Source organism: Scyliorhinus canicula, chromosome 16 (assembly GCF_902713615.1).
Source record: "Scyliorhinus canicula chromosome 16, sScyCan1.1, whole genome shotgun sequence".
NCBI classification, from domain to species: Eukaryota; Metazoa; Chordata; class Chondrichthyes; order Carcharhiniformes; family Scyliorhinidae; genus Scyliorhinus; species Scyliorhinus canicula.
Genome location: NC_052161.1, coordinates 33,374,953 through 33,396,835, shown reverse-complemented (window position 1 = coordinate 33,396,835; position 21,883 = coordinate 33,374,953). Strand labels below are relative to the sequence as shown.

The following is a 21,883-nucleotide window of genomic DNA, read 5'->3' as shown; positions in this document are numbered from 1 at the left end:
GGTGAGCGACGCAATTACGCCATTTTCGGGGTGCCGAAGCAGCCCGATTTGGCGTCAAACTAGCACCTACCTCAATTTTGGTGTCGGAGGTCATTCTCCACCCAATCGCGTTTTGCGATTTTGCTGTCGGCAGAGGAAGAATTCCGCCCAATATTCTGCCCCAGTTAAACATCTTTGTGATTCTGTTCAATCCAAAGGCACATTTACTGAGGATCCCGTGTACTGGTTGGTCCATTGGTATTTTGCCATACGTGCAGTGTTGCTAGAAAGTTGCAGATTTCTCCAATTATCGATGTCTGAATTTTAAGCTCCCCTCGATGGGTTTTGAGGTCAAAGAAGGGGAGCGTGAAATTTCATGGACCAGATCCGTCAGGAATGCTGCCCAACCCAGAGGGGATTTTAGAGTGAGGTAGGTAGGGCCTCAGAGGGGACGCCTGCCCCTGCCCGTATTAAGACCCTCACATGGCCACTTACGCCTGTTTAAGGGTGGTTTCCCACCCAGTCTCAATTTTCAGTTTAGCAGGTGCCGGGTAGCTAACGGTGCAAATTGGAAAGAATCACAGCCTCGATCTCGGGCGGTAATGGGGCGACCTCCATGAAAAACCCCCTTCTGACTGGGGCTTCCCTTCCTTCATGGACTGGACATCTCTGGACCTCTCAGCTGCCTGACCTACCCCCTGATGAAGCACGTGCCCCACTCACATATCCCATCATCCTGCGATCCCAAAGCATCCCCTGCCCTTCCCTCCCTGGGGGTTCTGCCACTTTACTCACACTGAATCAGATTGGCTGACAGCTCCCCAAGGCAGGACGTCCAAGTGCTGCCAGTCAACATTCATTGAGGAGTGAAATGTTATCAGGTCTATTGGAATTGGTGGGATGAATTCCCCTCCAACTCATCTGCTGTGTAATCAGAGTGTAATGGTCAATCAAGTTAAACTCAGCAGTAACAAAAGTCCAGCTGCACAGATTATACAAAAATAGCAAACATGAACAGAAAATATTTTAAAAGGCTAATGGAATGCTCACCTTTATATCATATGGAATGGAATATAAGTGATTAGAGGTCACTTGGCAGCTATATAAAGTCCTGGTTGGACCACACCTGAACCATGACAAACTGTTCAAGGCAGCAGATCTGAAGGATTTATTTGGTTCTTAAGCAAGTGCAGTATAGATTTACCACAATCATACCAGGAATCCAACGTTTAAGCTCACGTCAAAGTCTTCAAATGAGAATTGTTAATTTTCTGAAGTGAAAGATTGCCAAGGTTCGAGGAAAAGGCAGAGCAGTGGGACATGGTGAGTTGCTCTTCCAATGAGCCAATATGTACACGATGGGCCAAATGGCCACCCCTTCTGTGCCATAACTATTTTACGATGGTATTAGTTTGGAACTCAGGATCGTGTTAGATCAATCTTAATTTAAACTCAGATTGATAAAATCTTGTCGGCCATTGATTTGAAGCGATGTGAGGAAAAGGCAAGTCTTTGGAGTTAGGTCAAAGATCAAACACTAAATAATGGAACAGACTCAAGGAGTCAAATGTCCAATACCTAATCATTAGTTCCAATTGATTGATTACCGAATGGCTGCTCCATGGTTGATACTTTGTTATCTATTCAATACATATCCTATTCTTTTAATGTTGTTTGTAGATGTGTGTGTATATGTTGCCCAGTTTATGAAGTAAATTGTTAATTATAAAAGATAAGTACTATAGTAAATTTCAATTTACTATCTTTGTCTCCCCAGGCTGGAAGTATCATTGCGGTGCACAAACGATTATGTTGCAATATATGATGGAGCTTCAACAAATTCTCCTCTGATTTCAACAATATGTACCGGATCAAACCACACATTTACATCATCGTCCAACACTATGACCATTTGTTTCAAATCTGATCACCTGAAAACAAGTGTTGGCTTTACTGCATATTACTACTCTCAGCCGTTGTTCCAAAGTAAGTGTGTAAAATTTTCTGTCTTAGAACATAGAACATAGAACAGTACAGCACAGAACTGGCCCTTCGGCCCTCAATGTTGTGCCGAGCCATGATCACCCTACTCAAACCCACATATCCACCCTATACCCGTAACCCAACAATCCCCCCCTTAACCTTACATTTTTATTAGGACACTACGGGCAATTTAGCATGGCCAATCCACCTAACCCTTGTTCAATATAGTTTAAATTAGCACAAATGTGTTGTTAGTTTCAAGGAGCCACTAGGCACCAACTAAGGCATAGATCAATTGTATTTCAGCTTAATTGAATCCAATTCATTAGTTTAGTTTCATCAAAGAACATTAGAGGAGCAAGTAAACAGGTTGTGGGCATATTTTCCAAATCTTCCTGGTTGAAATATCTGGGAATTTCTTGCTTCACAGGACAAATTCACCTGTGCCTGGGTCCATCCTCGATCTGAGGCCCCTGGTAGGTGTTGCCCTGGCAGCAGCAGTGCATCCCCAGTGCTGCTGCTGAATTCAGAAAGCTGCAAGCCTCTGATTTGATGGCAGCTCGCAGCAGGCAGGACCTCTGCACCCTGTCTCCTTCATCCTGGCGGATGGCCAGTTCCTGGCCTGTTCAATTCCTGAATGATGCAAGATGAGGTGGACCTTCTCGGAAAGAGGTGACACAGGTGGCTCACTGCCTAGGCAGCTGCCGATTGAGACCCCTGTCGCCTAAACACGATTCCACTCACTGTGTTATGTGGAAACTTGCTAAACTTCTCATGTCCTCAGGAACCATGTGTGAAGAAATTGATGTCAGCTGGAGGAGCCTGAGCTCCAGAATTCAGAGCTTGAGCAGAAGCTGGAATCACTACAGTGTACATACATAGCTGAGAGTTACAAGGCTAGCACAGCTGGAATTAGAAAATGAAGTGTTTAAAAGTGGAGACAACAGCACTGTAACAGTCTGTGGCATCCAGGATCCCATCCTGTGTTAAGGAGGGCAACTCACCCCCAGGAGCTGTTAGCCAAACAGATAGACACAGTAACTCAGAGCTACAGCAATACCATCAGCATCGATGGCCACTGCTGAGGCTGCAAGATGAGGTGGGCCTTCTCAGAAAGAGGTGACGCTGGTGGCTCACTGCCTATACAAGGCTAGCAAGGGCTGAATTAGTAAAAGAACTGGTTTTGAAAGTTGAGGCAACTGCACCTGAACAGTCTGTGACATTCAGGATCCTACCCTGTCAGCTGGGCTGTGGTTTGTGTTGAGGAGGGCGACTCACCCCCAGGAGCTGTTAGCCAAACAGATGGACACATTAACTCAGAGCTACAGCAGTACCACCGGCATTGATGGCCACTGCTGAGGTTGCACCTGGAAAAAGAGGATGCAGTGCAAGGGCAGTGCCCCCATGACCAGGCAGTGGGGTCTGGGGTCATCGGGGCTGGGTTGAGTTTTATGGGGAAAATCAGGGAGAAATAAGCGTGGGTCGGTGATGCCGTTGTCACGGGATGAACACTGTCACCAGTGAGCCCCCCCATGGGCCTTTAAGAAAGCACTAATAGGGGACCCCACCTTGCTTAACCTGTGGGCATTCTGTCAGGATTTACCTGCTGTTCTCCCCACACAGAAGCGAGACCCCAGTCCAGAAAGTCAGGAAAAGTTTAGCTTTTTGGTAGGAGCACCCAAGGGGCTGGATGGTTGGAGGGCAGGCTGGCCCCAGGAACCAGCTGATGTCTCAACTGGTCCTGGGTTTCTGGAACAGCCAGCCCCAGGCACAGTCCAAGTATGACAGTCCAGAAAGTCAGGAAAAGGCCTTTAACTGACCGCACAATTCTGATGAAAGGTCACAATCTGAAGCACTTTCACTGTTTTTCTCTCTCCACAGTTACCACTGGGCTTGGTGAGTATTTACAGAATTTTCAGTTTTAATGCTGTTTCCAACTAAGGTGTAAGATTCTTGAGGAGGTAACAAGGAAATAAGTGAATCATGTTTTTTACATGGATTTTAACAAGGTCCCACAAAGCAGACTGGTCAGGACTGTGACAGTCCTTGACTGTAACACATCCAAGTAGCTTGGATCCAGGATTGGCTCAGTGGCTGGAAGCAGAGTGTCATGGGAGATGATGTTTTTTTTTATAACTGCAGTGCTCTTCCCTTTGGGGGTCTTAAGGGCTTAGTGTTGGCTTCTTTGTTTCTCTAGGTATGGCAGTGATATAGGCTTAAGTGTAGTTGGCATGATTGAGATGTTTGCAGATGATACAGATGGGCAGCACGGTAGCATTGTGGATAGCACAATTGCTTCATGGCTCCAGGGTCCCTGGTTCGATTCCCGCTTGGGTCACTGTCTGTGCGGATCTGCACATCCTCCCCGTGTGTGCGTGGGTTTCCTCCGGGTGCTCCGGTTTCCTCCCACAGTCCAAAGATGTGCAGCTTAGGTGGATTGGCCATGATAAATTGCCCTTAGTTTCCAATATTGCCCTTAGTGTTGGGTGGGGTTACTGGGTATGGAGGTGTTGACCTTGGGTAGGGTGCTCTTTCCAAAAGCCGGTGCAGACTCGATGGGCCGAATGGTCTCCTTCTGCACTGTAAATTCTATGATAAATTCTATGATAATCTATGAAATTGGTCATGTAGTTGCTCGTGTGGGAAAAGGCTGTAGACTTCAGTTTCAATGTGTTTCCAACAATGTTTAATATTTTTGAGGAGGTAAGAAGGGAATGAGTGAATCATGTTGTTTACATGGATTTTAACAAGGCTTTTGACAAGGCCCCACATGGCAGACTGGTCAGGCCTGTAACAGTCCTTGACTGTAACAGATCCAAGGGACCTGGATCCAAAATTGCTCTGTGGCTGGAAGAAGAGGGTCATGGTAGGTGGTGGTTATTTATAACTGCAGTTCTCTTCCTTTTGGGGCTTTAAAGGGCTGAGTATTGGCTCTTTTGTTTTTCGAGGTACGGCAATGATTTAAGCTTAAGTGTAGTCGTCATGATTGAGAAGTTTGCAGATGATGCAGAAATTGGTCATATAGTTGCTCGTGTGGGAAAAGGCTGTAGACTGCAAAAATGTATCAACAGATTCATCGGGTGCGCTGAAAAGTAGCAAAAGGAATTAAGTTTGGAGAAGGTGAGGTTCTTGATTTGGGTGGAATTAATCAAAAATTTGTATTTCATGTATGTGAATTCACAGAGTGTGCCACAGATTGACATGTGTAAATATAATATTGATTATAACAGACTTTGTTCAAAGCAGGGCAAGACTGAGTGTTAAATATTCTTTTTTTCAATGTATTTTATTCCAAAAGTATAAATAGTTACAAAAACATAAATAAATCAGGAAACATTCTCCACAGTTCACAGTTTGTGCAGGTTTTTTCCCCTGTTCACCCCTCTACTCTTCCCCTCCCTCCTCCCCCCACACTCCCGCGCACACTCCACGACAACATTTCCTCAAATGTGGTCATGGGAGTCCCCACCATATCTCAAAGCCCTCCGCTGATCATCTCAATTCAAACTTGATCTTTTCCATCTGGAGAAAGTCGTACAGGTCGCCCAGCCAGGCAGCCCCCACTGATGGCGATGTCGACCGCTATTCCAACAGAATCCTTCACTGGGCAACAAGAGAAGTGAAGGTCACAGCATTGGCCTTCCTCCCCTCCATCAGCTCCAGCATTTCTGACAACCCAAAAATCACCACTATAGGGTCCGGCCCAGTCCCTACCCCGACAATCTTTGATAGTGTCCAAAACATCCCCTCCCAGTATCTCTCCAACTTCACACAGCTCCAGAACAAATGCACCTAAACCCTCTTATCCTCATTCGAGTCATATGCACCCTATGCACAACCTTGAACAGAATCAAACTCATCCTCGAACATGGGGTTGAATTCACCCTACGCATTGCCTCACTCTACACTCCCCATCCTATCTCCCCTCCCAGTTCCATTTCCCATTTCTCCTTAATGCTCTCCCTTGATCCCCCAGCCTCCCATATATATCCCCAAACCAACCCTCCCCTTCCATGTCTGGGCGCAGCAACTCCTCCAAGAGGGTATCATCTGGAAGCTTGAAAACCCTCTCCATTCCTTCCGTGTAAAGTCCCTCACTTGCATATACCTGAACTCGCTTCCCTTCGGCAACTCCACCCTCTCTCACAGCTCTTCCAAACTTGTAAACCTCCCCTCCAGGTATAGAGCCATCGCCTTTGCCAAGCCCTTCTCTCTCTATCTCCTGTTCATGCCATCCATCTCTCCTGGCTTAAACCCATGATTCCAACACAACGGTGTTAGCACCGACCTCCCCTCCATTCTAAAGTTCCACCTCAACTGGTTCCACACCCTAATCGTGGACTCGACACCGGGCTCACAATGTACCTCCTTGGTGCCAGTGGAAGTGCCGCTGTCACCACGGTCCTCAGGCTGGAACCCCTCCATCTAATCTCCCTCCTTCCCACAAGGCTTCACCTTCTCGGCATTCACTGCCCAGGAATAGTGCAACAACTTTGGTAACACTGAACCCACTTTCTGCCTCTGTCTCTGTAACAGGCCCTCTTCACTCGAGGTACCTTCCCCGCTCATATAAACTCCAAAATCGCTGCATCCAGTTTCCAGAAAAAGGCCTTCGGAATGAAGTTTGGAAGGGTTTGGAATATAAACAAGAATCTTAACAGAACATTCATTTTCACCACCTGGACCCTCCCCGCCAATGTCAGGTGTAGCATATCCCATCTCCTAAAATCCTTCTTAACCATCTCCACCGACCTTGTCAAGTTCCATTTGTGCATCGTCACCCACTCCCCTGTCACCTGAGCCCCCAAATACCTAAACCTGTCCCTGGCACCCTAAATGGCAATCTCAAGATTGGTTCCCCAATCAGCCGCATTCATTAGAAACACCTCACTATTTCCAACATTCAGCTTATAGCCCGAGATGGCCTCAGACCTCTCCAGTATGTCCATAATTCTCCCCAAACTCTCCAATCAGTCCTACAGGAACAACAGCAGGTTATCTGTGTAGAGGGACACCGGTGTTCCCTACTCCCCCTGCCACTCAACTAACCCTTTAATGGCTGTCGGCAAGGGTTCTACCGCCAGCGCGAATAACAGCGGTGACAATGGACACCCATGCCTCGTTACCCTGTGCAACCCGAAGTTCCGTGAACTCAGTTGGTTTGTCTGTATGCTCGTCACTAGGGCCACATGCAACAGATGCACCCACGCCACAAACAATAGGCCGAAAATGAACCTTCCCAGGAGCTCGACAGGTACCTCCACTCCACCCGGTCGAAAGTCTACCCGACGTCCACAGAGACCACTGCCCGTCCCTTTGACGGGATCATAATCACATTTAATAACCGCCTTACGTTACTGGAAGACTGCCTGCCCTTTACAAAACCCGTTTGATCCTCTATTCCCGCTACTACCACTCCGGGAAGGCATCCTTCACTTCCCCGCCACTACCTTGGCCAACACTTTCACATCTATTCCAATGGGTCCTTCCCCTTCTTTGGGATTAACGTCATTGACACCTGGGTCAGTGTCTCTTCTCCAGTGCCGAACTCCCCGGATAACTGTCCGGCCCTCGGGCTTTTTGCGACTCCATCACCTCTCTCATCCCGAGCGCCTCCTCTCCTCATCCAGCCTTTGGAACTCCAGTTCATCCAAAAACCACACCATATCCCCTTCACCCGGTTCGGCCCAACAGAGCGTCTCATAATAGTCCCTGAATACCTCTTTAATCTTCTGTGGCTCTGACACTACCTCCACCTTTCCTGTCTGCACACTCAGAATTTCCCTGGAGGCAGCCTGCCTCCGTAGCTGATGGGCTAGCATACGGCTAGCCTTTTCTCCATATTCATACTGCACCCCCTTGCCCTCCATAGCTGCCCCACTGCCTTACCCATCGTCAGCCTGTCAAACTGCCCCTGTAACCTTTTTGTTTCCGCCAACCCCTCCTTGGTGGGGGCATTCGAATATTTCCTGTCCGGCTCTTATCTTGTTCCATAACTGTCCATACTTTTCTGTGCGCCTTGAACAAGATAACCAGCTCCCGAACCACCACTTTCAATGCCTCCCCAAATGTGGCCTTAATATCTCCCCATTCTGATTCAATTGCACATGGTCTCTGATCACCAACCGCATCTTCTCACAGAACCCCTTGCCTGCCAAAAATCCAAAATCTAACGTCCATTTTGGCCTCTGCTCTTGCCTGGAACTAAGTCTAACCACCAGCCAGTGTGACATATGGTCTGAAATCACGATTCCCACGTACTCTGCCCCGACCAACACCGCTCGGCTCACCACGTACGAGAACAAGGAGTGCTCCCTTTCCCACCACGTTCCTAAACCTCCAGGGATTCACCATTCCCACCCTTTCCATAATTCCTCCCAGCTCCTTCGCCATCCTCTACCTTGCCATTGACTTGGGGCTCGACCTATCCATCCTTGGTTCTAATACACAACTAAAATCACGCCCATAATCAACTGATGCGTGTCCAGGTACAGAACCATTCCCAGCAACCCCTTCACAAACCGCACGCTGTACCAAACGTTCACTAGCACCACCGCATCCTTTCCAACACCTCGCTCACTATCACGTACCTTCCACCCGAGTCCCGCACTTCCTTGGCTCCTACAAACCCCCCGTCATTTTGCTCAGCAGGATGGCCAACCCGCGCGACTTTGAATCAAACACCGAGTGAAATACCTGACCCATCCATCCCTTTCTCAACGGAACCTGATCCTTCACCCGGAAGTGCATCTGCTGCCGAAAGACCACCCCCACCTTCAAGCTCCTAAAGTGCACAAAGACCTGAGACCTCTTCACCGGCCTGTTCAATCCCCGTACATTCCATGTTACGAACCTTGCAAGAGGCTTGTGCCTCCACTCCTGTCCGGCATCCCCCCCTTCCAGTTCCGCTTCCTTTAATTTTGCCCTGAACTGGGCCCATCCAAGATGGCCCCCTTCTCTGTCCATGACCCCACTCATTCTCCAACGTTGCCACATCACACCACCCTTCAACCATCCCTCCCCCAACCCTTCATCCTCTCCATCACCCCCATCCCCATTTGGCCTAACCCCCACAGCCACCTCCCCACCTCACTTCCATTCACTAGCATTACCTGGCAGCATGGCTGCTCCTGCCTGACAGCTCCTCCTGTCTACCCCTTCGCTCACTTTCTCCCCTTGGTCTGTGCAAATGGCTCCCCGTGGACCCCGCCCTCCACCACGCAAACAAAGACTGTTTCAAAACCACGGATCACCCCCTCCAAAATAAGAGTCCACAAATCAGGGGGGGGGGGGGGGGGGGGGGGGGGGGGGGGGGGGGGGGGGGACATTTTCCCCCTGACAAACTTGTTGCCCTTTTGCAGACAATCACAATGGAAAACCACATTCATCTGAAGATATACTTGAGAACTATTTTGCTAATTATTTGGTCTCCTGAGAGACCAGCGAATAGATCTTCTAAAAGTGGTGGAAGATAATGGTCAGCACATAGTGCTGGTTGATTTTGGTTTTAAAATCCCCACAAATTTTATTGAACTATGCCTCTTTAACAGAGGAATGAATTTTGTCCCCCAGTCACTGGTGGTAACAGGGTCCATGATTCCTATCTCAATTAACCTCTCAAGTTTTTCTTCCACTTTTGGCCAGATGGCAGATGGTACAGTGCACGCTTTAAGAGATTTAGGCAACCTGTCTGCCTTGACCTTGAGTTTTACTTCAATTCCAGTCATGAATCCAAGTGACTCTTTGAATACCTGAGGTTACTTCTTCAGAAGTGGTTATTGATCGTTCGTACAATCAACAAATTGGTTCACGACGGCCCAGTTTAGCTTTTTCTTCCTTAACTATAGAATTATAGAATTTTCAGTGCAGAAGGAGGCCATTCGACCCGTCGAGTCTGCACCGGCCCTTGGAAAGAGCACCCAATTAAGCCACACCCCCGCCTTATCCCCTTAAACTAGTAATCCAACCTAATCGAAGGGCAATTTAGCATGGCCAATCCACCTAACCTGCACATCTTTGGGCTGCGTGAGGAAACCAGAGCACCCGGAGGAAATTCGCACAGACACAGGAAGAACGTGCAGACTCCGCACAAACAGTGACCCAAACCGGGAATCGAACCTGGGACCCCGGAGCTGTGAAGCAACTGTGCTAAACACTGTGCAACTGCGCTGCCATGATCTCCCAAACAATGCTAGAAAGTCTCCTTGGACAACGTGGAGAGGCAACTCCATTTATTGACCATTTAGTTCTACATTCACCATGTTGTATCCCTTCAGTGGCAAGACATGCTCAGTGTATGTCCTCAAGGTGACATCTGATGGTTGAAAAGGTAGATGTTTTAGCTTCTAACTGTATATTGTCTCAGGTATGAGTGATACTGCTGGTCCCATATCCACCCAAAAGTATTGCTGATCTCCTTTCACTGAAAAGACACCAAGCTTGAATTCTTTAAGCTGACTTGACATCTTGTCCCTTAATGAGTCTTCAGTTCCATCACTTAACTGGTGAACTTGACCAGCAGACTTAGCTGTGTTTTTCTTGGTACATTTCTTTTGATGAACCACCAGGTGTGACCACTAGGCCTTTACAATGTGGCCTACTTTACCACATTTTTTGCATTTATTCTCCTTTTTCCAACACTATCCTGCTGAATTTTCTCATTTTCTCATTGTAACTAGATGGAATAACATGTGGAGGGAGGCTTGAGACTGAGAGTGGATCCTTTACCAGCCCCAATTATCCAGAACCATATCCAAATAATGCCGAATGCATTTGGTACATACAAGTGAAAAAACGGCACACAATTACTTTGAATTTGGATGGTTTTCAGTAAGTAACAATGTTTCCACTTGCTCATTGTAACTGCCAGAGACAGCTAGTGCTGAATAGATACCAAACAGTCTGAATACCTTTAGATTCAACCTGGCCCATAGTTAATGTTTTTGTTTTGTCAATGAGAAAGCACAATCATAGTGATCTACAATGTAAAATTTCCAGAATGGAAATACACTGACCCATGCGATGTATCAGACCATCTGTCCATCTGTATTACAGAATCAGAGAATATTACAACATATATGGGATCCTTTCCGGCCCATTGTGGCTGTAGTGGGTCTTTGACAGAGCTGTCCAATTAGACTAATTCCTTTTCTCTTTTCTCACATTCTTTATACATATATTTATACATTATATTCCTTTATAAAGTTTTGTAAATGTTCTCTTCATTCAAAGGCTATGTCTGCTTCCCCAGTATTGGATAAAATGCACCAATCAGAAACCATCAACTTGCACAGAGTAAAAATTGGGCCAAATGTTTCAGCTGGAACCTAAACAGCTGTTAACCTGCTAATGTATTTGGCTCAAAGATTGGAGAATTAATCAGGATTTGAGTTATCCAAATAATGAAAGATGCTGATGTCTGACCAGCCATCGGTCTTCCAGCTGGAGATGATCAGTTAGGCAGCCAGTGATACCTACAGCTCATGAACCAATTGTTAAAAAAGTTAATCGCTAATATTTAATCCTGTTCAGTCAACCAATAAACACTCAGGGCTGGATTCTCCATTTCTGAGACTAACTGTTGACGTAGTGGAGGATGTGTGGCGCTTTACGACAGAAAATCGGTGCAACACCTGCACCGATTCAGCTACTCTTAATGGGCGAGCACCGTCGCCACGTGGAACACAATCAATTCCAGGAAAAACAGTACTGCATTCGTCAGGTCCGTGATGAGCACTCATGAGGCACTTCAACGGTCATTGCCCCCACACACACCGTCCGAGCCAACAAGAAGGCTGGAAGGAGAGCAGCGCCATGGTTCAGGGACGCTGAGCTGAAAACCCTGCTGAACACCGTGGAGGAGAGAAGGATGACCCTATACCCTGGCCCGGGAGGATGACCGCCAGGCTCCTTGATTCGCCGTCCCTGGGTGTAGGTGGCAGAGGCGGTCAGCGCTGTGGACAATGTCACTCAGACTGGTATGCAGTGCCGCAAGATACTCCACGACCTCCTCAGGGTGGCTAGGGTCATGCGCCTGGTACTAACCGCCCCCCCCCCCCCCCCCTCCCCAACCCCCCTGGAGCACCCTGGAGCCCGGGTTGGAAGATGACACTGACTTTCTGTCACAGCTGTCCCCTACACCCTCCACCATCCCAGAGACTATCACCTCGGTTGGACACATTAGTGAAGAAGCTCTTGTGTCTGGTGTGCACCATACAGCTGATCCAGTACAGCAGGTTGTGGTAGGAGCACCCAAGGGGCTGGATGGTCGGAGGGCAGGCCGGCCCCAGGAACCAGCTGATGTCTCAACTGGTCCTGGGTTTCTGGAACAGCCAGCCCCAGGCACAGTCCAAGTACAGCCAGAGAGCCAGGGGCTACAAGAGGGGATAACGGCGAGCATTCGGCACCTGCAAGTGCAGGTGGCGGAGTCTAGCCACGTGCACGAGCAGGGTGTGGTGCCGGCCATGCATGCCACCCAGGCCAACACCACATGGGCGATGTCCGTGGTGGAGGCATTGGGGGCAATGTTTTCGGCTATGGATTAGCGTGTCCAAGGCTTGGGGCATTCTGTGCAGCCGGTGGCCGAGGCCCAGGACAGGGCTGTCCTATCAGGCACAATGTGCCAGAGCACCTGGACATTGCAGCGGCGCTCCTCAGCATGGCCCAGTCACAGCAGACCATGGCTGGGAATGTAGGCTGCATTGCCCATGCACTGGCCGGCGTTGCAGACCCGAGGTGAGGTGGCCCAGTCCCAGAGGGAGGCGGCCCAGTCCCAGAGGGAGGTGACCCAGTCCCAGAGGGAGGCGGCCCAGTCCCAGAGGGAGGCGGCCCAGTCACTGGCTGATGTGGTACAGACCCACAGGGTGTTGGCAGAGTCACAATGTGATGTGGTGCAGTCCCAGACGGAGATGTTCCACTCCCTGTGCTCCATGGCCACGAGCATGCAGACCCTGGTCGAGACCAGAGTGGGCCTCTAGGACCCGCAGTGGCGGGGTGGAGGACGGGACCTCAGGGGATGGCTCCAGTCACACCCCCGTCCCATGGATTAGCCTGGGGCCCATTGGGCACCCCGAGGGAGGAGGCGGTGATGGGGCCTGTTGAAGTGACTTCCGCAGAGGAGGTACCGGAACACCACAGCACTTTGAACTCCTGTGAAATCCTGGACAGGTCCCATCTTGGCGACTGGAAGGATCAGGTCGTGTAGAAGTTATGGGCAACCGTCACTTTGACAGTCACTGGGAGCGGGTGTCCTCCCTCATACCCCTGCAGTGCCAAATGTACGATCATATGGCAGATATGTCACACTGTCTCTCTGTTCAACTGGAGTCTCTGGTGGCATGCCCGGTCCGGAAGGACCTCTTATAACAGGCACTGCCAATACACATGAGGCCTGATGTGCCTCCTTGGCATCTCCTTCTCCTCGGCTTGTTGGGTGGCTGGCCCTTCAGCCTGTGCGACTGCCACCTGCCCATCTGCAGCCCATTCCTCTGCAGCCCGTTCCGCTGCTGCAGCTTCCCCATCCTCTTCGAGCGGCTCCCGCTCACGCAACTGGAGGCCATCTCGCAGAGCTGCGACCATCACCAGGGTGGCTGCCATTGCTGGTTGAATCCAAACACCATAGTCTGCAGGGGTGAAGGCCAACATGTTAGCATGGTGCACATACACCCATGCTCAACTAGATTCCATGGGCTACACGGTGGGCCCTGTTGGCAGCGTGGGCGCCATCCCTGCATCTCCCTCTCCCACCCCCTCACCCCTGCCCCTTCGGTGTCCGGCACCGTGGGGTCCCTGGTCCTAGCGCCCATCTCTGCTGCCAGATAAATCATTGACTGTCACTGCCCTCACGGGGCTTCCATGTGTGTGGGGCCTGGGTGGTCCGTAGGTGGGTCGCGGCCGGTTGGGTGGGGTGTTTGGGGCTGTGGCGGGGCGATGGGGTGCGGGAGTGGGCTCACCCATACCGCCGGTGTCACTGTGTAGAACCAGGGAACGACGTGGGTGCGCAGCTTCCCCTTCGTGGTGGCCGTTGTAATGACGGTCGGTGCCTGGGCACCTCCCCAGTCGTGTGGAGGGGGCACCCTTGCTGCTCAGCCTGTTCCCCCCCTACCCTGGCCCTGGCACTGGGCCCCCCCACCCCAGCCAGCATGGCTGCTGTCCAGCCCAGCAGCCCGCAGTCATGTCACTCCGTGTCCTACGTCATCTCTCTCGCTCAGCAGCCACGGCGCCAGGTTCACGATTTTTGAGACCACAAGTGAACCATCCTGTAGGGAACTCAGTCCACCGGAGGCAGTGAATCTCGGAGGACCCGGAGAATAGGGGGTCAGGTCCGCTAATGATATGGCAATGGTACTTAATCACCGCGGGGTGAGCGACGCAATTACGCCATTTTCGGGGTGCCGAAGCAGCCCGATTTGGCGTCAAACTAGCACCTACCTCAATTTTGGTGTCGGAGGTCATTCTCCACCCAATCGCGTTTTGCGATTTTGCTGTCGGCAGAGGAAGAATTCCGCCCAATATTCTGCCCCAGTTAAACATCTTTGTGATTCTGTTCAATCCAAAGGCACATTTACTGAGGATCCCGTGTACTGGTTGGTCCATTGGTATTTTGCCATACGTGCAGTGTTGCTAGAAAGTTGCAGATTTCTCCAATTATCGATGTCTGAATTTTAAGCTCCCCTCGATGGGTTTTGAGGTCAAAGAAGGGGAGCGTGAAATTTCATGGACCAGATCCGTCAGGAATGCTGCCCAACCCAGAGGGGATTTTAGAGTGAGGTAGGTAGGGCCTCAGAGGGGACGCCTGCCCCTGCCCGTATTAAGACCCTCACATGGCCACTTGCGCCTGTTTAAGGGTGGTTTCCCACCCAGTCTCAATTTTCAGTTTAGCAGGTGCCGGGTAGCTAACGGTGCAAATTGGAAAGAATCACAGCCTCGATCTCGGGCGGTAATGGGGCGACCTCCATGAAAAACCCCCTTTTGACTGGGGCTTCCCTTCCTTCATGGACTGGACATCTCTGGACCTCTCAGCTGCCTGACCTACCCCCTGATGAAGCACGTGCCCCACTCACATATCCCATCATCCTGCGATCCCAAAGCATCCCCTGCCCTTCCCTCCCTGGGGGTTCTGCCACTTTACTCACACTGAATCAGATTGGCTGACAGCTCCCCAAGGCAGGACGTCCAAGTGCTGCCAGTCAACATTCATTGAGGAGTGAAATGTTATCAGGTCTATTGGAATTGGTGGGATGAATTCCCCTCCAACTCATCTGCTGTGTAATCAGAGTGTAATGGTCAATCAAGTTAAACTCAGCAGTAACAAAAGTCCAGCTGCACAGATTATACAAAAATAGCAAACATGAACAGAAAATATTTTAAAAGGCTAATGGAATGCTCACCTTTATATCATATGGAATGGAATATAAGTGATTAGAGGTCACTTGGCAGCTATATAAAGTCCTGGTTGGACCACACCTGAACCATGACAAACTGTTCAAGGCAGCAGATCTGAAGGATTTATTTGGTTCTTAAGCAAGTGCAGCATAGATTTACCACAATCATACCAGGAATCCAACGTTTAAGCTCACGTCAAAGTCTTCAAATGAGAATTGTTAATTTTCTGAAGTGAAAGATTGCCAGGGTTCGAGGAAAAGGCAGAGCAGTGGGACATGGTGAGTTGCTCTTCCAATGAGCCAATATGTACACGATGGGCCAAATGGCCACCCCTTCTGTGCCATAACTATTTTACGATGGTATTAGTTTGGAACTCAGGATCGTGTTAGATCAATCTTAATTTAAACTCAGATTGATAAAATCTTGTCGGCCATTGATTTGAAGCGATGTGAGGAAAAGGCAAGTCTTTGGAGTTAGGTCAAAGATCAAACACTAAATAATGGAACAGACTCAAGGAGTCAAATGTCCAATACCTAATCATTAGTTCCAATTGATTGATTACCGAATGGCTGCTCCATGGTTGATACTTTGTTATCTATTCAATACATATCCTATTCTTTTAATGTTGTTTGTAGATGTGTGTGTATATGTTGCCCAGTTTATGAAGTAAATTGTTAATTATAAAAGATAAGTACTATAGTAAATTTCAATTTACTATCTTTGTCTCCCCAGGCTGGAAGTATCATTGCGGTGCACAAACGATTATGTTGCAATATATGATGGAGCTTCAACAAATTCTCCTCTGATTTCAACAATATGTACCGGATCAAACCACACATTTACATCATCGTCCAACACTATGACCATTTGTTTCAAATCTGATCACCTGAAAACAAGTGTTGGCTTTACTGCATATTACTACTCTCAGCCGTTGTTCCAAAGTAAGTGTGTAAAATTTTCTGTCTTAGAACATAGAACATAGAACAGTACAGCACAGAACTGGCCCTTCGGCCCTCAATGTTGTGCCGAGCCATGATCACCCTACTCAAACCCACATATCCACCCTATACCCGTAACCCAACAATCCCCCCCTTAACCTTACATTTTTATTAGGACACTACGGGCAATTTAGCATGGCCAATCCACCTAACCCTTGTTCAATATAGTTTAAATTAGCACAAATGTGTTGTTAGTTTCAAGGAGCCACTAGGCACCAACTAAGGCATAGATCAATTGTATTTCAGCTTAATTGAATCCAATTCATTAGTTTAGTTTCATCAAAGAACATTAGAGGAGCAAGTAAACAGGTTGTGGGCATATTTTCCAAATCTTCCTGGTTGAAATATCTGGGAATTTCTTGCTTCACAGGACAAATTCACCTGTGCCTGGGTCCATCCTCGATCTGAGGCCCCTGGTAGGTGTTGCCCTGGCAGCAGCAGTGCATCCCCAGTGCTGCTGCTGAATTCAGAAAGCTGCAAGCCTCTGATTTGATGGCAGCTCGCAGCAGGCAGGACCTCTGCACCCTGTCTCCTTCATCCTGGCGGACGGCCAGTTCCTGGCCTGTTCAATTCCTGAATGATGCAAGATGAGGTGGACCTTCTCGGAAAGAGGTGACACAGGTGGCTCACTGCCTAGACAGCTGCCGATTGAGACCCCTGTCGCCTAAACACGATTCCACTCACTGTGTTATGTGGAAACTTGCTGAAACTTCTCATGTCCTCAGGAACCATGTGTGAAGAAATTGATGTCAGCTGGAGGAGCCTGAGCTCCAGAATTCAGAGCTTGAGCAAAAGCTGGAATCACTACAGTGTACATACATAGCTGAGAGTTACAAGGCTAGCACAGCTGGAATTAGAAAATGAAGTGTTTAAAAGTGGAGACAACAGCACTGTAACAGTCTGTGGCATCCAGGATCCCATCCTGTGTTAAGGAGGGCAACTCACCCCCAGGAGCTGTTAGCCAAACAGATAGACACAGTAACTCAGAGCTACAGCAATACCATCAGCATCGATGGCCACTGCTGAGGCTGCAAGATGAGGTGGGCCTTCTCAGAAAGAGGTGACGCTGGTGGCTCACTGCCTATACAAGGCTAGCAAGGGCTGAATTAGTAAAAGAACTGGTTTTGAAAGTTGAGGCAACTGCACCTGAACAGTCTGTGACATTCAGGATCCTACCCTGTCAGCTGGGCTGTGGTTTGTGTTGAGGAGGGCGACTCACCCCCAGGAGCTGTTAGCCAAACAGATGGACACATTAACTCAGAGCTACAGCAGTATCACCGGCATTGATGGCCACTGCTGAGGTTGCACCTGGAAAAAGAGGATGCAGTGCAAGGGCAGTGCCCCCATGACCAGGCAGTGGGGTCTGGGGTCATCGGGGCTGGGTTGAGTTTTATGGGGAAAATCAGGGAGAAATAAGCGTGGGTCGGTGATGCCGTTGTCACGGGATGAACACTGTCACCAGTGGGCCCCCCCATGGGCCTTTAAGAAAGCACTAATAGGGGACCCCACCTTGCTTAACCTGTGGGTATTCTGTCAGGATTTACCTGCTGTTCTCCCCACACAGAAGCGAGACCCCAGTCCAGAAAGTCAGGAAAAGGCCTTTAACTGACCGCACGATTCTGAGGAAAGGTCACAATCTGAAGCACTTTCACTGTTTTTCTCTCTCCACAGTTACCACTGGGCTTGGTGAGTATTTACAGAATTTTCAGTTTTAATGCTGTTTCCAACTAAGGTGTAAGATTCTTGAGGAGGTAACAAGGAAATAAGAGAATCATTCGCCGTCCCTGGGTGTAGGTGGCAGAGGCGGTCAGCGCTGTGGACTATGTCACTCAGACTGGTATGCAGTGCCGCAAGATACTCCACGACCTCCTCAGGGTGGCTAGGGTCATGCGCCTGGTACTAACCCCCCCCCCCCCCCCCCCCCTCCCCCCCCCCCCCCCCCTCCCAACACCCCTGGAGCACCCTGGAGCCCGGGTTGGAAGATGACACTGACTTTCTGTCACAGCTGTCCCCTACACCCTCCACCATCCCAGAGACTATCACCTCGGTTGGACACATTAGTGAAGAAGCTCTTGTGTCTGGTGTGCACCATACAGCTGATCCAGTACAGCAGGTTGTGGTAGGAGCACCCAAGGGGCTGGATGGTTGGAGGGCAGGCTGGCCCCAGGAACCAGCTGATGTCTCAACTGGTCCTGGGTTTCTGGAACAGCCAGCCCCAGGCACAGTCCAAGTATGACAGTCCAGAAAGTCAGGAAAAGGCCTTTAACTGACCGCACAATTCTGATGAAAGGTCACAATCTGAAGCACTTTCACTGTTTTTCTCTCTCCACAGTTACCACTGGGCTTGGTGAGTATTTACAGAATTTTCAGTTTTAATGCTGTTTCCAACTAAGGTGTAAGATTCTTGAGGAGGTAACAAGGAAATAAGTGAATCATGTTTTTTACATGGATTTTAACAAGGTCCCACAAAGCAGACTGGTCAGGACTGTGACAGTCCTTGACTGTAACACATCCAAGTAGCTTGGATCCAGGATTGGCTCAGTGGCTGGAAGCAGAGTGTCATGGGAGATGATGTTTTTTTTTATAACTGCAGTGCTCTTCCCTTTGGGGGTCTTAAGGGCTTAGTGTTGGCTTCTTTGTTTCTCTAGGTATGGCAGTGATATAGGCTTAAGTGTAGTTGGCATGATTGAGATGTTTGCAGATGATACAGATGGGCAGCACGGTAGCATTGTGGATAGCACAATTGCTTCATGGCTCCAGGGTCCCTGGTTCGATTCCCGCTTGGGTCACTGTCTGTGCGGATCTGCACATCCTCCCCGTGTGTGCGTGGGTTTCCTCCGGGTGCTCCGGTTTCCTCCCACAGTCCAAAGATGTGCAGCTTAGGTGGATTGGCCATGATAAATTGCCCTTAGTTTCCAATATTGCCCTTAGTGTTGGGTGGGGTTACTGGGTATGGAGGTGTTGACCTTGGGTAGGGTGCTCTTTCCAAAAGCCGGTGCAGACTCGATGGGCCGAATGGTCTCCTTCTGCACTGTAAATTCTATGATAAATTCTATGATAATCTATGAAATTGGTCATGTAGTTGCTCGTGTGGGAAAAGGCTGTAGACTTCAGTTTCAATGTGTTTCCAACAATGTTTAATATTTTTGAGGAGGTAAGAAGGGAATGAGTGAATCATGTTGTTTACATGGATTTTAACAAGGCTTTTGACAAGGCCCCACATGGCAGACTGGTCAGGCCTGTAACAGTCCTTGACTGTAACAGATCCAAGGGACCTGGATCCAAAATTGCTCTGTGGCTGGAAGAAGAGGGTCATGGTAGGTGGTGGTTATTTATAACTGCAGTTCTCTTCCTTTTGGGGCTTTAAAGGGCTGAGTATTGGCTCTTTTGTTTTTCGAGGTACGGCAATGATTTAAGCTTAAGTGTAGTCGTCATGATTGAGAAGTTTGCAGATGATGCAGAAATTGGTCATATAGTTGCTCGTGTGGGAAAAGGCTGTAGACTGCAAAAATGTATCAACAGATTCATCGGGTGCGCTGAAAAGTAGCAAAAGGAATTAAGTTTGGAGAAGGTGAGGTTCTTGATTTGGGTGGAATTAATCAAAAATTTGTATTTCATGTATGTGAATTCACAGAGTGTGCCACAGATTGACATGTGGAAATATAATATTGATTATAACAGACTTTGTTCAAAGCAGGGCAAGACTGAGTGTTAAATATTCTTTTTTTCAATGTATTTTATTCCAAAAGTATAAATAGTTACAAAAACATAAATAAATCAGGAAACATTCTCCACAGTTCACAGTTTGTGCAGGTTTTTTCCCCTGTTCACCCCTCTACTCTTCCCCTCCCTCCTCCCCCCACACTCCCGCGCACACTCCACGACAACATTTCCTCAAATGTGGTCATGGACAGTCCCCACCATATCTCAAAGCCTTCCGCTGATCATCTCAATTCAAACTTGATCTTTTCCATCTGGAGAAAGTCGTACAGGTCGCCCAGCCAGGCAGCCCCCACTGATGGCGATGTCGACCGCTATTCCAACAGAATCCTTCACTGGGCAACAAGAGAAGTGAAGGTCACAGCATTGGCCTTCCTCCCCTCCATCAGCTCCAGCATTTCTGACAACCCAAAAATCACCACTATAGGGTCCGGCCCAGTCCCTACCCCGACAATCTTTGATAGTGTCCAAAACATCCCCTCCCAGTATCTCTCCAACTTCACACAGCTCCAGAACAAATGCACCTAAACCCTCTTATCCTCATTCGAGTCATATGCACCCTATGCACAACCTTGAACAGAATCAAACTCATCCTCGAACATGGGGTTGAATTCACCCTACGCATTGCCTCACTCTACACTCCCCATCCTATCTCCCCTCCCAGTTCCATTTCCCATTTCTCCTTAATGCTCTCCCTTGATCCCCCAGCCTCCCATATATATCCCCAAACCAACCCTCCCCTTCCATGTCTGGGCGCAGCAACTCCTCCAAGAGGGTATCATCTGGAAGCTTGAAAACCCTCTCCATTCCTTCCGTGTAAAGTCCCTCACTTGCATATACCTGAACTCGCTTCCCTTCGGCAACTCCACCCTCTCTCACAGCTCTTCCAAACTTGTAAACCTCCCCTCCAGGTATAGAGCCATCGCCTTTGCCAAGCCCTTCTCTCTCTATCTCCTGTTCATGCCATCCATCTCTCCTGGCTTAAACCCATGATTCCAACACAACGGTGTTAGCACCGACCTCCCCTCCATTCTAAAGTTCCACCTCAACTGGTTCCACACCCTAATCGTGGACTCGACACCGGGCTCACAATGTACCTCCTTGGTGCCAGTGGAAGTGCCGCTGTCACCACGGTCCTCAGGCTGGAACCCCTCCATCTAATCTCCCTCCTTCCCACAAGGCTTCACCTTCTCGGCATTCACTGCCCAGGAATAGTGCAACAACTTTGGTAACACTGAACCCACTTTCTGCCTCTGTCTCTGTAACAGGCCCTCTTCACTCGAGGTACCTTCCCCGCTCATATAAACTCCAAAATCGCTGCATCCAGTTTCCAGAAAAAGGCCTTCGGAATGAAGTTTGGAAGGGTTTGGAATATAAACAAGAATCTTAACAGAACATTCATTTTCACCACCTGGACCCTCCCCGCCAATGTCAGGTGTAGCATATCCCATCTCCTAAAATCCTTCTTAACCATCTCCACCGACCTTGTCAAGTTCCATTTGTGCATCGTCACCCACTCCCCTGTCACCTGAGCCCCCAAATACCTAAACCTGTCCCTGGCACCCTAAATGGCAATCTCAAGATTGGTTCCCCAATCAGCCGCATTCATTAGAAACACCTCACTATTTCCAACATTCAGCTTATAGCCCGAGATGGCCTCAGACCTCTCCAGTATGTCCATAATTCTCCCCAAACTCTCCAATCAGTCCTACAGGAACAACAGCAGGTTATCTGTGTAGAGGGACACCGGTGTTCCCTACTCCCCCTGCCACTCAACTAACCCTTTAATGGCTGTCGGCAAGGGTTCTACCGCCAGCGCG

The 21,883-nt window shown here is 48.9% G+C and overlaps 1 protein-coding gene across 1 annotated transcript in view; it reads left to right on the top strand.

The window, feature by feature from the left end:
* Positions 1–21,883, top strand: part of LOC119979710 (cubilin-like) — a 162,284-nt gene that overhangs the window by 116,567 nt on the left and 23,834 nt on the right. The window contains exons 19-23 of the mRNA XM_038822270.1: positions 1,757–1,965; positions 3,844–3,858; positions 10,641–10,791; positions 16,078–16,286; positions 18,015–18,029. Of these exons, the coding sequence (XP_038678198.1) occupies positions 1,757–1,965; positions 3,844–3,858; positions 10,641–10,791; positions 16,078–16,286; positions 18,015–18,029 (599 nt within the window). The remainder of the gene's footprint in view (positions 1–1,756; positions 1,966–3,843; positions 3,859–10,640; positions 10,792–16,077; positions 16,287–18,014; positions 18,030–21,883) is intronic.